At 44.1% G+C, this 17,970-nt stretch overlaps 1 protein-coding gene across 15 annotated transcripts in view; it reads left to right on the top strand.

Annotated features, from left to right (window-relative positions):
* The window catches only part of MORN1 (MORN repeat containing 1), a 240,352-nt gene that overhangs the window by 31,347 nt on the left and 191,035 nt on the right, over nucleotides 1-17,970 (top strand). For all 15 annotated transcript variants that reach the window (XR_014567423.1, XR_014567424.1, XR_014567425.1 and 12 more), the window contains exons 8-10: nucleotides 1,205-1,315; nucleotides 3,655-3,778; nucleotides 6,649-6,839. Coding sequence is in view for 10 of the 15 variants with exons in the window: in XM_083752623.1 (XP_083608749.1) it covers nucleotides 1,205-1,315; nucleotides 3,655-3,778; nucleotides 6,649-6,839 (426 nt within the window). In the remaining 5 variants the exon portion in view is untranslated. The remainder of the gene's footprint in view (nucleotides 1-1,204; nucleotides 1,316-3,654; nucleotides 3,779-6,648; nucleotides 6,840-17,970) is intronic.

Below are 17,970 nucleotides of genomic sequence, written 5' to 3'. Positions count from 1 at the left end.
TGGGAAAAGCTTTTGTAACTTTGACAACAATTGTAGCTATATTGGTGTTGGGCCCAGTGGTGGCTTGTCCGTTATGGCAAATGGGGCATTGCCTCACCAACCTCAGCCTACCTTCAGTTGGTTCCCACCTGCTTGCCTTCTTCCTTACAACCAATCCAAGAGGCGACACTGCCTCTGTCATTGGCTCTGGCTCCACCTACTGTTGGGTCTCCCTGTCCAGCACGTGTGGAAAAAGTGCTGGCTTACAAGTGGATGTGAATAATGTGAGCACATATTTAAATTCAAGAGAGAGGTGGATGAAAGTATTGGTTCCAGTATTATAAGAATGTCAGGGATTCTGGAGCTTGGATTGGGAACTACAGGGTTTCAGATTGGAGCTGCCATGGCTTCTTAGTATCAGGTCTTCTTCAGGTACAGAAGGCCAGTGTCAGCTCTTATAGTGTGAAGTCTCCAGAATGGTCTGGCATGATACACATTGCCTGGCATTCTCCCTTTGCAGAGCAGCACATTCCCATCGCCTTGGAGGCCTTGAGCCAGAGAACACAACCTGGATTCTGGCACAGCTGATGGGGAGGCTAAGCGGGGTGTTCAGGTAACCATCTCTCCAGATGGTGCTGGTCTGTTGAATGAACTTGTACTCAGGTTTGAAGGGCTCACTGAACCTAGGTCTGAATCCTAAGTGATCCTGAAATCATCCCCACCACTCAGGGAGAGGTGGTAGCTCACTGGTAGATCTCATTCTTTGTATGCAGAAGGTTCCCAGTTCAATCCTTGGCATTTTCAGGTAGAGTGGCAATAGACCTCTGTCTGAGACCCTCTAGAGCTGCCACCAATCAGAAGAGCCAGTACTGACCTCGATGTACCAAGGGTCTAGGGGTTGTATCAAATTATGTTATACTCATTGACCCAGTGAAATGAATGAACCTAAGTTAGTTGCATCTGCTAACTTTGACGGATCTACTCTGAGCAGGACTAGAACTGGATACAACACACTGATCTGATTTCATCTTCCTATGCATATGTGTGTTGCAGGGTAGTAGTTAACTAAATTCTACTCAGAATAGACTCATTGAAATTAATAAATATGCCTAGGTTAGGTCCATTAATTTCAGTAAGTCTACTTTGAATAAAAGGTAAGTTGAACACCACTCCCAGTTTGGTTTTTCAGCAAACTGACTAACCAAGATATGTTAAATGTTTGCAGGACAAGCAAAGAAGATTGTGATTATGGGACCAGAGGTTATTGAGATAGTGCAAGGGTCTTCCCATACATTTCAAGTCCAGCTGGAAAACGAGAAAGGAGAGGTTTGTGAAAGTAAGAACTTTTTTATTTAACTAAGTTCTACTCAGAGTAGACCTGTTGAAATTAATGGACCTAGCTTAGTCATTAACTTCAGTGGGTCTGCTCTGGGTACACCTAGCATGGGATACAACCTAATGTTGTGCTGTGCAAAAAACCAAGGACCCAGCATTCTTTACTAAAAAAAAAAAAAAAAAAAAAAAAAAAGAATTATGGGGATATTTAATCATTTATGTACAGCTTAATGCCAAAATAGGCTTCTAAGCGATTTATAAAGTATAGTACATGTACTGAAATACATACTAGTTTCATAACAATTGTGTTAAATTTTGTTATCAGGATTTTAAAGGGCCTTGGATCGAAAGGCAGTTTGCGTACTGTTTCTTTTGCATCAACTGTAGTCACGCACACACAAACATACCAGAAAGCAGGTTGAGACTGGGTAGATATCTAAAAATACAAATGTGTAAGCTGAAAAACTTTGGAAGTGTAGATTCTGTCAAAATTTGTCTTGGGGCATATCTACACTACAAATGTGGACAAATATCAACTGGCTTAATTGCCATGACTTTCAACCCAAGAACGCTGAAAATTGTAGTTTTGTGCTGGTCCTCATGAGCCCCAATCACTTCCAGGGAACTACAGTTCCTGGGGTTACTTTGCTGGGATTTATGACCACAGCAGATGGTGGAGATGATCTAACCCTTCTTCTCAGTGGATGAATTCAGTATGGGTTGTAATGCCCATACACAGACACACTTGTTAAGGGTTAGGTGGTTCAGGGCCAAGATAGCCCTTATGAGACAGTGTACACATTACAGGTAGGTAGCCGTGTTGGTCTGCTGTAGTCGAAACAAAATAAAAAAATTCCTTCCAGTAGCACCTTAGAGACCAACTAAGTTTGTTACTGGTATGAGCTTTCATGTGCATGCACACTTCTTCAGATAAACATTGTAGATTTAAAGCTCATGACTTCTCAAAAAGAATCCTAGGAACTGTAGTTTGTTAAGTTTGCTGGAAACTGTAGCCCTGCGAGGGGTAAGCCACAGTTCCCAGGATTCTTTGGTGGAAGCAATGTACTTTAAATGTATGGTGTGTGTGCAGGCTTTTTATGAATACTGGTTTCCATTTCTCGCTTTTCTTAGAGGCTTATGGTGATGATGATGTCTACTGTCTGTCAGCTAAAATACACCTCCCTTTATTAAAAACTCCTCTCCCCCCTTTTTGTTCCAGTTGCTTTGGCCTCTCCAGCCAAGCTTCATGTTATCATTTGCCTCTTAGTCCCAGAAAACCATGTTTAGTTCTGATTCACATAGTTCTCTTTCGTTTTTATTGGCATCTTAGCTCTTTGTATGTTCTCATTTATTGCTTGAGACTATTACAAAGGCAAAACTTTTCAATACAAACCTCTGACCGAAAAGAAAAGGGTGGGGGGGGAGAGAAGGAGGGAGGCTTTCTGTTAACAACAGAAAAATCATTTGTGCTTTGTATCCTTCCGATTCGGATTACTCTGAAGAAGTAAAGGCCACCTGCAGAACATTGTAATTAAATGAATATGACTAAGTACATTTTCCAGAAACGATGAAAATTCTGTTGACTGTGGGCTTCTGTGTGTGTGTTTTCAGAGCTGGAAGGATGCTAAGTTACAATGCATTGTCTGGAATGTATGCCCACCTTCGTGCCTGGCATCACAGTTTGAATTAAAACACCTACTTCTTTCTTCTTAATGGGCAATCTGAAGTAATAGGACAATTATTACAATAGCGCAGCCTTCGCCTGCCTGATTCCCAGCAGTGCTGAATGGGGTTGATGAAAGTGCTAGTCCAAAGCCATCTGGAGGGCATGAGGCTGGCAAAGGCTTCAGCAGCGGAACATCTACAAATAGAATTGGAGTGTTGGAAGGGATCAAGAAGGCCATCTAATCCACCCACCCCCTGAAATGCAGAAATCTCAAAACATGGTCCTCCATTCAGTTTGAAACCATACTGGACCTTGCTACCATCCTCTGCCATGTGAACCTGCCCAAACTTTGGGGTCACATTCAGACTCTCTGTATTCCTCATGCCATCTGAAGTTGGGTGAAAGGTGACTGGGTTTAAATACAAATGTTCATGCAGATTAAAAATAATGATTCCTAGGTAAATGCGGAAAGAGGACAGAACCACCTAATGAAACACATGCAAAATTGACATGGACCATATCTAGCCTCTTTGTTGAAATCTGGATATCACCTCAGGTCTCACCCCTGTCTCACTCTGTTCTGTGTGCAGATCAACAGTTAACACTGCAGCTGCCTGCAGATAAAATAACTAAATAATGGTTTTATTTGCCCTCTTCTCTTTTTTGCTTGATAGGTGAGAGTGGTCGACTGCTGGAGATCAGTGCTGGTATCCAAGCAGGCCAGCTTTCTGAAAGTTTAAAAACCAATTCCTATGAGTTCCTTGAGCAAACTGGGAGGCAGCCAATCAAAAGCTCTTTGTAAGTAACATGGGGAAGAATTCATTCCGTTCATTCTTGTGACCCTAGACTCATGTTATGGAGAAGCAACACGCTGAACAGCTCAAAGTGCTTCCTCAACGTGCTTTGGCTTCTCTTGAGCACATTCCAGGTCCCAAGTAATCCTCAACAACTAGCTGGATCTGGTTAAAATTCATGGGATAAGGCATGTGGAACACTGATAGGAATGGATGAATTTGTCAGTTTCGTTTCTCACAGGTTCTCATTTTTCCAATCTTAAGTTTGGTATGCCACATTTCTGCGTCAGTTTGTGGTGTTTTGTTTTGTTTAAACTCATTAAAATTTGTCAGCAGTTCAGTATGCATTTCTCATATTCCCCCCCCCCAAACATGCATTCTTTATGTTAATTTAATTAATGAATGTATGCACATTTATCTGCATCACCCTCTTATATACACATTCTAGGATGCTTTTTTTTTTTTTTGGTTGGAGAACTGCATTTCAGAATTCGGAGAAGTGTAAATTTTGAAAGATGACTATGTTTTAGCTCCCATGTTGTTTTGGAAAGTATGAATAAGGAAGGATAGCGTAAAAATGAATGTCTCCCCCATCCTTAGTGAGCTGCTGAGGAGGCCTCTGAGGCCTGGGCTGTGAGCAGCTGTTTGGAGCCAGGCACCAGGAGTTGGAACTGAAGAGGGCAAATCAGCCAGGAATCAGGAGTGGGGAACAAGACTGGGAACACAGGGCATGTCAGGACTCCTTGGCATCTGGTGCTCTTTTGGTGTTTTGATTTCCTTTGATGGACCACTTGGCATCTCAGCCATGTCATGGTAGGCTGGGCAAAGTTGGACCCACCATTGCCAGAGGCCTCTAAGCAGAGACTGGACTGCCATTGGGGATGTTCTAACTCTAGATTGCCTACATCAGGGGTTCCCAAACTATGGTCCCTGGACCACCAGTGGTCCAAAACCTTCAGGTGGTATTATTGTACTACAGTTTGAAATCCACATAAATTGTAATGCAGTGCAGGGACGCAGGTGGCACTGTGGTCTAAACCACCAAGCCTCTTGGGCTTGCCTATCGTAAGGTCAGCCGTTCGAATCTGTATGGCAGGGTGAGCTCCCATTGCTTTGTTCCAGCTCCTGCCTATCTAGCACTTTGAAAGCATACTGCCACGAGTAGATAAATAGGTACCACTGCAGTGGGAAGCTAAATGGCGTTTCTCTGTGCTCTGGCCTCCATCACAGTCTTTTCATACACCAGAAGTGGTTTAGTCATGCTGGCCATATGACCTGGAAACCTGTCTGTGGACAAACACCAGCTCTCTGCCTGAAAACATAGATGAGCACTGTACCCCATAGTTGAATTCAACTGGACTTAACTGTCCAGGGATCCTTTACTTTCACCTTTACTGGCAATGCAGTACAATATGCATTGTAATACCATAAAAAACAGTATAAGATATAAAGAAAGCAATAAAAATACAATTAAAGTTTATACAGCATATAGCACAGTGCATTACAGCAGGGGTCGGCAAAGTTTTTGTGACTTGGGCCGGTTCACGGTCCTGCAGATGCCACAGTGGGCCGGAGTGTGCACACATGTGCTCATGCATGCGCAAACACTATTTCTGGAGCAGAAGTGGTGTGCACAGCTTCCCACTGGCTGCAGGAGCTTCCTGCAGCCAATGGGAAGCTGACCAGTGTCACGGAAGGCGGTCCCTGCTCTGGTCCTCGCTGGTTTACCGTGGCGTATGGGAGCCGACTGAGCGGGCGGCGGGGGTCCATGAGCCAGTTAAACAACCCCCATGGGCCGCTTGTGGCCCTTGGGCCTTAGGTTGCCAACCCCTGCACTACAACGGGCAGAAAAATCATTGAGTGGCCCACCAACATTCTCATCAGTCTTCATGTGGTCCATGAGGGAAAAGGTTTAGGAACAACTGGCTTGCATCAAGCAGGGAAGTTGGACTAGAGGGCCTTCAAGATACCCTACAACTTTATGGTTCTCTGGTTCTAATGTGTACTTGTCCACCAGACAACACCTGAATATCCTTTATAAATTAGGATCACCTTAGATTGGTATGTTCTTTCCCTCTGTTGAGTGTGTGTAACACTTTTCTGCCACTATACAGATTCTGTGAGTTGTAGCACTCTTTAATATTGGGGCACTCAAACAGAGTTGGGTTGCTAACCTGTGAAAGCTTGGCACATAGTTTAGATTGGAGAAAGGTATTTTCCACTCTTTCCCACCCTGTAAGAATAACAACAGGCCATCAGCTTGGAATGCACTTTAAAAACACTGGCTAAAAAGGCTGTACTCCAGCCGATTTAAGTCGAACCCACCATCAAAATGAAAGGAAGAATTTGTGCAACTGCTGGGGGGGGGGGGATTTAACAAGGCTGTTGCAGTTGTTGGCTTATACTGCAGGTCACCAAGACCTAAGAAGCAAGAAACAGGTCATCCCAACAACCTTGATGTACAGAGCTAGGGCCAAATGCCATCTTTTCCAAATCTGACGGACAAACTGCAGAGAGAGAGAAAGAGGGAGTGTTAGGCCTGTAACTTTCGTTTATTTTAACCCAAAAGAGCCACAGATGAGTCATAAAGCTCTTCTGCTTGGCATGCAGAAGGCCTTGAGTTCAGTTCCTGGCATCTTTCATATGAAAAGGATCTCAAAATGACAGTGTGCCCAGAAAGACTTTTGCCTGAGTCTTTGTGGAGAGCCACTGCCTGTCAGAATGGTTGGTCAGCATGGGCCAGCGATCTGATTCTGTACGAACTTCACATGTTCAGCCCTCATAGTGTATCCCACATCAATTCTGGATCGCTTACTTTTAAGGTTTATGAAGCTTATCAGTGCAAAATAATGCCAATCCTGGTTCCTTTGGCAGCGGATTTGAGTATATTCCGTATCCTTTGATGACTGTCACGTCTGGAAGCCAGAAGCCGCAAGCTGCCCTGCCTGCTGTTGGTGAAAATCAACTTGCCCTGCTTGAACTGCTAATACCCCCAAGTGCCTTAGAACCAGAATCTGGATCAAAACCCCTGGGTGGCGCAGGAGATGCCCTTAGCAACCACTATGGTAAGTAGAGATCATAGATTTAGCTTGAGTGCTTGGCTTTTGCAGTTAAGAGAGAAACAAAAGGTATCTTCTACCCCCTCAGTGAAACAACTTGAGACGGCTTTTGTCATGCTAATGGGCAGCTTTAAAAGCATTTTGCAGGCTGTAGGAGATTTGTCATTGACATTCCTCATAATAATTTGAATAGATTTATTTTTTAAAATGTGTCCCCCCCCCCCCACATTAGACAGAATAGCCTTTGCTTGTTATGCAGCTTCTTTGGGTGGGTTTTTCCTTCTCTGATCAGTCAAAACATGCTGTTAAAAATGAATTAGGCAGGAAGTGTTCAGCGGTAACACCATATCGGCATTCTCATGTTGCTTTTGCTTGGGAAGTATGCCAGTGTTGCAGGGAGGAGGAGGAGGAGGAGGAGGCATGTAGTGAAAGCACCAGTTTGCCTTTTGGAGTGGAGGCATGTATTGCTTTGTTTCTGAGGCCATGGTGGTTGTTGTTGTTGTTCTCTGAGTTCTTCAAGCCCCTTCGCCACGGCAAGGCAGTGATCCATGAAGGGGCCTACTCAGAATAGGCCCATTAAAATGAATGGTCCTAAGTGGACCCATCACTTTCGCTGGGTCTGCTGTTGAGCAGGACTAGGAGACAGCCCTTTGATTCTCCTGCTCCTATGCATGTCATCCATACATCTTTGCAAGCTTTAAGGAAAAAAACAGCTTCCCCACTTCTATTTTGTCACCTGTTCCATGAAAGAAAAGAGGGAGATAGAACAAACATGTAAAGCAGTCTTTCTCAAATACTTTGAATTCATTCACCCCCCCCCCCTTTCCCACTTCAAAACTTATTCCACTTTCTAGGCCTTGCTGCCCAGGTAAACCTCAGTTCTGCAAGTGAGCATCTGGGAAAGAGCACATGTTCTGCAAAGATAAAAGTCACCCGTTTAATCCCTGCCCTCTCCAGATTAGTAGGTGATGGGAAAAGGCCTCTGCACTGGGTGGACTAGCAGTCTGACTCAGATGAGTCAGTGTTAGTGCACCTGCTTTGCCTGTAGAAGGCCCCAGGTCTACCTAGCATATCCAATTTTGAAAACCTCAGGTGATGATGGGATGATGATGGGAAAGATCCCTGCCTGAGATTCCAGATTGCTGCTGCCAGTCAGAGCAGTCAATACTAGATTAAGAGTTTGACTTGGTATAAGGAAGTTTCCTACAGTCCTCCCTGTTCTGGTGTTCAGCTGAGTGTCTACAGCCTGCCATGGCTGCATGCAAAGATCTGTGGATTCGGGACACTAATCCCAACACTTGTATCAGAAGAGAAATAAAAACAGGAGACATCTGCTGCACACATAGGGAAACAACATCAAGTATGAAACAGAAGCTCTTTCTGAACACCAGTATCAGTATAGTCACGCTAAGATGATGTGGCAGTATAGGATCCAGTGTGGATCAGTGCAGATCTTTCAGGCACTCATCATTATCCATTTTAAGTTTTGATTTATTTCTTTATTTTCTGCTTTGAGTAAGGAGCTCAGGATAGGATGCTTGGCTTTTCCATTCCTCCCTCCCATGCACTGTACCATGTGCAAATCAAATTTATTTAAGAAAATGTGTAAGACCCCTCCTCCACACACACCCTCTGTGCTTGTGTCACTAAGGGTAGCATACAAATAAAATAATAAATAAACAAATAAATAACAGAATACATTAGAAACTCATGAGTTTCACTGCCTGAAATTCGGTGGGGAGTTCTGTAGCAACCTCAGAGATAGCCTTCTCCTGTGTCCCAACCAGCCATGCCTCTACCATGGTTTGGATGGCTGCCAGTCACAATGGCTACCTCCATTGTCAATATGCCTCTGATTACCAGTTGCTGTGAATCACAAGTGGGGAGGGTGCTGTTGCGCTCAAGTCCCGCTTTCAGGATTCACATTGGGGTACCTGGTTGGTCAGTGAGAGAACAGGATGATGGGCCTTTGGCCTGATCCATCAGGGCTATTCTAATGTTATTTCTGGGAATCCAGAACACCTGTTGTAAATAAGGATGTCAAATGCTCCATGGTTGAGCACCCACCAATGCCACAAACTGTCTCAGCTAAAGTTTCCAGATACTCATCCATATTTGCCCCACAGTGAGCACAGTGCAATAATTTGGTTTGTATGTTACTAAGGCACGTGTAGCCATTGCAAGACCTGGCTTCATTAGGAATGGATGTGGTTTGCCTACCAGGCTAGACTGGGAGAAGTAGCTTTGTCACACCCACTCCTGCAGTTGCTGGAGGAGCAAAACCTGGTCTATCTATGACCCCCTCCAGAAGTCCTTTATAGTGTGCATTTATGACGATCCGTGTTCATGATGGCATCAGTCCAGTTATATATGATCCAACTTTCAGCACTGTTTGTACCTCCACAAGTTTGTGGGTTGACATACCGCTCTCTTTCCAATCAGTGCATGCCCATTAATTGACTCCCGAAATCCTGTAACTTCTTATACCACAAATGTCTCGGTTTATTTTTTGTCCCGCTTTTGTTGTGCTGTAGTGCAAGAGTTGCCTTTCTGGGTAGCTGTAATGCAGTAACATTGGGGCAGCCTCACAGAACAGCTAACAAAGCAGAATGATGTGTGAATGGTCTATTATAAATTCATCACTAATCCACCTTTATTGCATTTGCAGACTACACCCTGCAAAAAAAAAATAAACAACCCACCAGTCTGGAGGGTCCCTGTTACATTTGTATCTTATCCTTCCTCTAAGATGCTTAGGGCAGTGTGCATAGGAAGTATCTCATGTTATTCTCACAACAGCCCTGCGAAGTAGGTTAAACTGAGAGAGGGTGACCAGCTTAGAGAGCTTAGTGACTGACCAGGGATTTTAACCCAGGTTTCTCAACGATCCTAGCCGGACCTTCCCGCATCCTGCATCTCACTTTGCCCATGTGATGCATAATTTCATCTGAATTGCACCTCCACTTTTGCCTCCATATACATTAAAGTGAATTGGTGTGAAATACCCAAATAATTTCAAGGGGGCCCCCAAATAGCTTTGCTAACTTTCTCTGGGCAAGGTGGGGAGGGGGTCTGCAAATCCGTGGTCTATCTATTTACCACCCCACGAGGGCCCCTTTTTCTTTCTACCTAAAATCCACCTACTCAGAGCTGTGTCTCAGGGTTTATTATAGTCCCAGTGAGTCAAACCTGCCTACTCATCTTATACATATATACATTCACAGCCTATATTGTTGTTTTGGTTTCCTAGAGGACATGAAGTAACAGATGAGCTAACACTTTTCTTTATAAATATGCCAGTATTATTTTACAGGCCAGTTATTCCTGGAATTATTCATGGGAGCCTGAATGCTGAGATCTTGGGAGTTGAATCAAAGTTTAATCACTTTGGTTTATTGTGAACTGTAATATTAAATCCACCCCATATAACTTGATACATTGTAAATACACGATTTGCATCTTAATACACTCAACTTGCTAACAAAGTGGAGAGAAACTGAGTGGTAGTTAAAATTGCATCTATCTTTGGACTCTGGAGAGTTTATTTTGATAGCCCCAACATGTGCGATATGCTCCGCTGGCCCCTCTTGCCAGCTTTGTTTTCGTCATACTGAATTCAGTTGGCTTTTGCTTCCCCCCGCTACCAAAATAAATGTTTATAAGAGCCCTTATTTAACACCTGACCCCCACTATTAAATTACCAGAAGATTTGGGTTATTAAATAAACGTGCCCTCTCTTGGTTTGATTCTCCCCTCCAGCGTGTTTTGTTAGGAACGTTTCAGATCAGGGATTAAAATGTCTTTTCTTTGTGGGGAGAAGTACTGAAGCAGAGAGATTTGGGGTGTTCAGGACAGTGGGGGAATACTCTGCTCTGATACATGTAAATGTCACTTTGTGGGGGAACCATGGGATTGCATTTTAGATTCAGAGGTGGTTTAAAAGGGACTTGGCACCTTGGGTTTAACAGATCCAGGTGCAGCTCCCTGAGCTCTCCAAAATCACTCTTTGAGTGGACTCTTAGAAGCTGCTTTTTATGGGCTCTTCTACAGAATGAAATGTGCCTCCTGTCCAGGTAGGAGAAGGATAGGAGTCAGGGGTGTCTGCAGGGTTTTTTTTCCCGTGGGGTTGGTTTTAGGTAAAGGTAAAGGGACCCCTGACCATTAGGTCCAGTCGTGGCCAACTCTGGGGTTGCGGCGCTCATCTCGCTTTATTGGCCGAGGGAGCTGGCGTATAGCTTCCAGGTCATGACTAAGCCACTTCTGGCAAACCAGTGCAGCACACGGAAATTGTGTTTACCTTCCCGCCGGAGCGGTACCTATTTATCTGTTACAATACTACAAATAAGCATACATACGTACATAACTGAAATGTGGGAGCAAGGAAGTTTCTCACAAAACAAATGAGGAGAACAGTGCCAGCACACTTTGCCTCTTATATCTATAAACTATAGAAACTTTTTAAAATGGAAGCTGGGAACTGGGGTTATGGTTCATGCAGTGGGGGAAGGGAAACTGAGTGCCTCCTTGTCTTCTGCCCCACGGATGCCCATGGTAAGAGCAATGAAGGGTTGTTTCGCCAGGGCTTTTAAACAGTGATTATCAACTTTGGATCCCACATATGTTCTTGGACTACAACTCCCATCATCCCTGGCCATTGGCTAAATTAGCTGGGGAGGACCTTAAACTTGGTGCCCTTGGGTAAGATGTTCTCAGTGGACATATGAAGCCTGTTGGTCCATCCAGCTGGATATTATATACATTTATTTATTAATTAAAATGTTTATATACTGTTATATTATAAAATATATAAAAAGTAAAAAAAACCAAAAACGATACAATATAAGCACAAAAAGTTAAACACAAAGATCGGTAAACCATTGTGAGTGATGTACTCTTAATTTCCTGCATAGCCTTAGTAGAATAGAGAAGTTTTCAGCAGGCATTTACAAGTTGGCCTAGAAGGCACCTGTTGAATCTTCATTCTCTTCTCTTGCACTCTGCCACCACTCCTTCCCTATACTGCCTTGGTTTGCCTTGACTTGTTGCTAATATCACCTCCTGTAGAACCCCAGGAAAAGGGAGATAGAGAAGGCTGGAAGCAGCTGGCCCTTATCAGACTGCTTGGCCTATATCATTACAAAAGATACATCTCCAAGGCCCCTTTAGGGAGCGACAAGGGCATGGGTGCTGTTCTCTGAGATTTTGGAGAGATTGGGTCACTCTTGAGAGAGGTTCATCTGTAACCAGGGCGTGTATGTGTGTTCCAACCTAGCCTTCACTTCAGGGTCCATGTGGGATAGGCTGGATATGGGAAGGATGGAACTGATGGTCAGACCACTATATCGTAAAATTGGGGCTTACGCCACCAGCCTCCCCCCTCCCTGCTCCATAGGGATGCTGTGGATGCTTGAATGCAAACGAAACCTACCATTCATCTATTTGGATTTCAATTTCTTCCTCTATTAGCTTGTAAGCTCTGGCAGTAGTAGATTATTTCTTTCAACCAACTTGATTTGCACTTCAGTTCTTTTTCCAGCAAAGGCTTCATGGCTCGCTTTTGAGCAAAATGTTGGCACAATCTCAAAACACCTCAGGAATAACTTCTGCTGATGGGTAAATTATGAGGTCCTTGAGGCTTTCGTTCTCCCTGTTCTTTTAGTATGGTGGTAATAACACAGTAATGGAAAGGCATCCAGCCCCATGCACTATTGATGAACTGTCAGCAAAATGGAATTCTGAAAGGTTCTGAGAAACGGCACGGAGCTTTTGCTTTCAGAAATGGATGTGCTCGCCGGTTAGACGTTTCTAGTTTGGTAATGAAATCCAAGGCTGAATTAAAAGCTGCTCTGCTGCTGGAGGGGCCTCCTTGGTAACATTTACCAGTTACCTTGACTAAACTGGTTTTGTCCTGTGTGGTGGATGATCGGTTGTGTCCATCAGGAAGGGCAGTGCAGAAGGCAGAGAAGCCAACAGTAGATGGAGCCAGAGCTAATGACAGGCAACATAGACAGGCAGAGCCAACCAATTCTAGTTTTGCCCCATCTTCCTCCCTGCTGAGTTCCAGAAGGGCAATACTGAGGTGAAGGAAGCTGACAGGCAGGGCCACAACCTAGGAAGGCAGGTGGGTGGTGGGCTGTCTGAGGGCAGACTGAAGCTAGTGCAGCAATGCCCTGTTTGCCCTAATAGGTCAGCCTTCCCTGATAGTGATATAGGAAACTGCCTGGTACTAAGTTAGAGCTCAAGTCCCTATAGCCCAATATTGTCTGCTCTGACTGGCAGCTGTTCTCCAAGGTCTCAGGCAGAGGTTTCTCACATCACCTGCTCTCTGATTCTTTTAACAGGAGACTCCAGGGCTTTGAGACATTATGTCAGGCATGTCCAAAGTAAAATTGTAAAAAAAAAAACCTCAACCACTTTGATCAGCCCTCACGCATGTTCACTTCATCAAATCTGGCCATCTTTGAAAAAAGTTTGGGCACCCCTGCCTTATGTATACAAAGCATGTGCTCTCTTCATATTGGACACTCGGCATGCAGAATCTCTTCTTCTGTCTTGATATAAAATCCTAACTGTGCCAGATTTTCTGCACGTTCACCTGTGGATATACAATCCTTTCATCTGTAAAATGTTTTGGAACATTGTTTGTCTGGTCACCTCTTAAGAAATCATAACCAAATTTTGTGTGGTGGTTCCAAGGAGCAGGATTTTGTCTACCTCTGGATACAATTGGACACCATTTTGAATCAAGGTGGCATACAAAACCTTTTTTAACTGCCCTGATTTTAACCACAGATTTCAAAATTGCAGTGGTTTTTTGTTTTTTCTTAGAATTCCTGAGCACTGCTGGGTATGAGGCTGTTAATTCTGAGTAAACTTTAAGCCAACCATTCCTTGTTTTTTTTACTTTCATGACCCTGCAACATATTAGTTGGGTTTTTCTACTGTCATCTGAATATTTTGTTCCCTTCAGCTTTTAAATGATAATAAATTTTTGTTTAAAGTGACTCCACCCCATTAACAAATGCACTCCAAGCAACGGCGGTGATCTGTTTGTTTTAGTCTTACATAGTACTAGTGGAATGATACACGCATACTGAGGGAGAATATTCCCCTTGCGGTCTTTGTGTTTTATAAAACAAAGTGCAACAGTACAGCCCGTTTCCAGGCACTGACAATAGCAACATGATTTTGCTGGCTGTCCAGTTCCTCTTAATCCATCTGTTTTAAAGTTTGGTTTATATCATTGTGTTTTCTGCTGCATCAGCTAAAATACTTCTCATACTTCTGGACCGAAGATGGCTATTTTGTTACATGTCTTAAATTGTGTGGAATTTACGAGACTGAGAAATGAACGGTCAGTGGAAACCAGGGCTCCTAAACATGCTCCCCCCCCCATGTTCATGCCAACTTTGGGGTACATTTGGTGGGTGGTTTCAAAGGCAGCAGTTCTTAGAAATACTAAGTCAACAAGGCTATAAGAAATGCCAGAGAGGATCAGACCTGTGAGTCTTAGCTTCTTGTTCTGGTTTCTTTGCAGCCTGCAAAGAAGTGCTGTAAGGCAGCTTTCAAAAAGGGGGGCAGGGAATGGCTACATTCAAATTCAGGCTTAATAAACCAGAATACTCAGGAGAACTGTAGCCCTTTTCCTCCTCTATCAGTCCTCCCTACATGTGCAAACAAGAAGACAAGCCAGGAAACCACTATAAACCATAGCTTTCCATTACATCTGAACCAGAAAACTAAGCTAGTGGCTCCTAAACAAGTTATATTATGAAACCATGGTTTAAAGTTGGCTTACAAATCCTGGCTTGTTTGAAGGCCATGAACTATAGTAATGGAAAACCACAGTTAAGGCTGGGTGAATTTGTAAATTTCATTTTTTTCCAATTTTAAATTCAATTCTCCACATTTCCACGTCAGTTTGGATTTATTTGTTTTCTTAATGTGAAAATTCATCCTCATTTTAGTGGGAATTTCACCTAATAAATATATTTCTGCATAGCAGTTCCCCTGAACATAATGCCTTTTTTGGCATGTTATTTTCACTAATGTCTGCATATTTGTACACGTTACTTGGCTGGGGAACTGCATTGCCAAATTCGGGAAAAGTGCATATTTCCAAGGATGGCTATATTACATTTCGCATATTGTTTCAGAAAGATGTGAATTAGGTTAAGTCCAGCTTTAAATGGGAGCCGAATCAAATGTCTCCCTCATCTCTATGTAGTTAACTATGGCTTCCTGGTTCTCCACGCCTCCCTCCACCCCATTTGTGTAAAGCAGGGGTGAAAGAGGTGCCATGCCACGGCACCCAGTTTGTGTACATGGTGCTCCATCCATTTCTTTACTCTTTATAACATGAGGTAGGTTTGGTTGCAAGGCAGTGCGTGGCATAAAGTTCCCGCTGTAAGTTTTGTATCTCAGGAAGGATTTTGAACCTGGGCCTTCCTGGTGCTAGTTTGACACACTGACTTAGGGACTGCCAACCTTTTTTGGGCCAATGAGCATTTTTGCAGAAGGGGGGGCGGGGCGGGAAATGTCATGGGCATCACACACCCACAAATGCACCCACCCACCAACTGCCCTATCACACATGACAACAGTAGGATGTTTCTTCCAAGCCCAAGGGGTGCCTGCCTATCTGTGGGCACTATGTTGGCGATCTCTCCTCTCCTGCTCTAACCACTGCACTACATCTTGGCCTGCAGAGTTTCAGTTAATAGGATCTGTGGCATTGAATGTTGCTGTCCAGTAACTCTTGATTTGGCAAGTCTGAGTGAATTCAGGAGTTCTAGTACACAGGAGTTGCACGGATAAAGCTAACAGGAAACTAATAAATGCAGTGAATAAATGTTCAAAAAAATATACGAATGGCTCTTCCAGGCGTTCATGTCATTTGGAGGTGACAATAGCTTGCCCCCTGTGCCACTCACTGAATGTGTCAAGTTCCCTTCCTCTTCCTCTTCCTCTCCCCCCCCCCAATCCTACCTGACCTCCAGGTTTGAAGTAAAGGGGGGAATCCTATAATGCTGAAACTCTCACAGAGCTTTGGTTCCAAGTGTATTTTATTAAGCAGGGGAAATACAGCTATTTCCCCTGCTTAATAAAATAAGCAGGGGCTTCTCACATTTTGTTTTTTCTCTTTAAGGTTCTAGCTTTGAATCTCCTACTTTTATAGCAAATGGGTTCTCATAGATGGTACAAAAAGAAAGTTCAAGTGCTATAAATCATAGGTATCTAAATATTAACCTGCGGCTCTGGGGTCATTTTTCTGGGCCGCCCAACCATGTTCATTTTTTAAGTCAGTTTTAATTCCTCTGTGTTTGCGCCCCCGCCCCAGCACACACAGACACAGACTTATTTTCTGCCAATACCCTCTGGCCATCATCAAAGCCCAGTGCACTCTCATTTCCGAGAGTTTTACTGGAAGTCCCCAGCGTTAAAATTATAAAATTGTCAATGTATGCTGCCTGAGGATAATCAGAGATTTCTCTGAAGGCTAAGCCTTCAGTTTTGACTACAGGCAAATGTAGAATGTTTGTGGCACCTCACCCTTTCCTTTTTGTCTTTGGGAATCATGAAAAGCAAATTCCATACAAATCGGCTTATTTCCTGTCATTGCTCATCTTCTCCTGTGAAGACGCGCCAAACGTAGCTCATGACACTTCACCAACAATCCTCCTTCCATCTCTCTCCTAGCAATGGGAAATGTTTCTGATTTGGAGCACCTCCAGATGACCTATTTATTGAGCATCCATTGTGATTTGCTTGTGCAAAGCTTACACCGGGGTTAGACTATATCTGGTATTCACTGAGTACTCCTGATTTTTGTGCAGAGCAGATGTATGACAATGAGCATTCAGCCTATATTCAGTTTGATTTGTTTGTGAGGTATTTATATGTCTTCCTGTTAATCATCTCGTTTATCCCACACTTTTCAATGCATGTCCCCATCACTTCCAACTGCAAAAAGTCAATTTCTTTTTTAAAGTGGATTTGTTGCACCAGGGCGCCAGAGCTCTTTAACCCACTTTAATTGTGCCAGCCTAAATTTACAGTGTGCACTTGAATTCCTCGCTCAAAATAGTGGCAGTCCGAATGCACCATTGAACTTTACAAAAAAAAAATAAAAATCACTACTTATTCTTCACTACCCACACAGTTATTGGGTTAGATCGAAAGATCCTGCTAGCAAAGTTTGTTTTCCACCCACAAAAGGACTGCTTCCTGCTCCATTGCAGAAATGTTGTGTGAGCAAAGTGGGGCAGGAAACTGGCGGATGGTGTTCAGGGCCATAGCTCATTGGTAGAGCATCTGATTTTGCATGCAGAAGGTCCCAGGTTTAAACCCCAACACCTCCAGATAAGGCTGGGAATTGTCCCCTGTCTGAAACCCTAGACAGCTGCTGCCTGTCCATGTAGACCAGGGGTAGGCAACCTGAGGCCCATAGGCCACAAGCGGCCCACGGGGGTCGTTTAACCGGTCCACAAGCCACTCCTGAAACGAGCTGCCTACTCGGTGAGTCCCCGCACACTGCGCTAAACTGGCACAGCACAGCGAGGGGACTCGCTTCCACAGCACCGGAAATTGCGTATGCGCAGATGCCGGAAATCATGTCTGCACAGACACAGACATTGGAATTCATGGGCGCACGCACTCACGTGCATGTGCAATCTGGCCCACTGAGGGATCTCCTCTGGAGTGAACCGGCCCAGGCGAGGTAAACCTTGCTGACCCCTGATAGACTGAGCTAGGTGGACCAATGATCTGACTCCATCTCAGACAGTTTCCTTTTGTTGTTTAGTCATTTAGTCGTGTCCGACTCTTCGTGTCCCCATGGACCAGAGCACGCCAGGCACTTCTGTCTTCCACTGCCTCCCGCAGTTTGGTCAAGCTCATGCTGGTAGCTTCGAGAACACTGTCCAACCATCTCGTCCTCTGTCGTCCCCTTCTCCTTGTGCCCTCCATCTTTCCCAACATCAGGGTCTTTTCCAGGGAGTCTTCTCTTCTCATGAGGTGGCCAAAGAATTGGAGCCTCAGCTTCACGATCTGTCCTTCCAGTGATCAGTCAGGGCTGATTTCCTTAAGAATGGAGAGGTTTGATCTTCTTGCAGTCCATGGGACTCTCAAGAGTCTC

The sequence above is a fragment of the Podarcis gaigeae genome, assembly GCF_964106915.1.
Source record: "Podarcis gaigeae genome assembly, chromosome: 8".
Lineage (NCBI taxonomy): Eukaryota > Metazoa > Chordata > Lepidosauria > Squamata > Lacertidae > Podarcis > Podarcis gaigeae.
The sequence above is the reverse complement of the archived record's forward strand: the minus strand, read 5'-3'. Positions and strand labels throughout refer to the sequence as shown.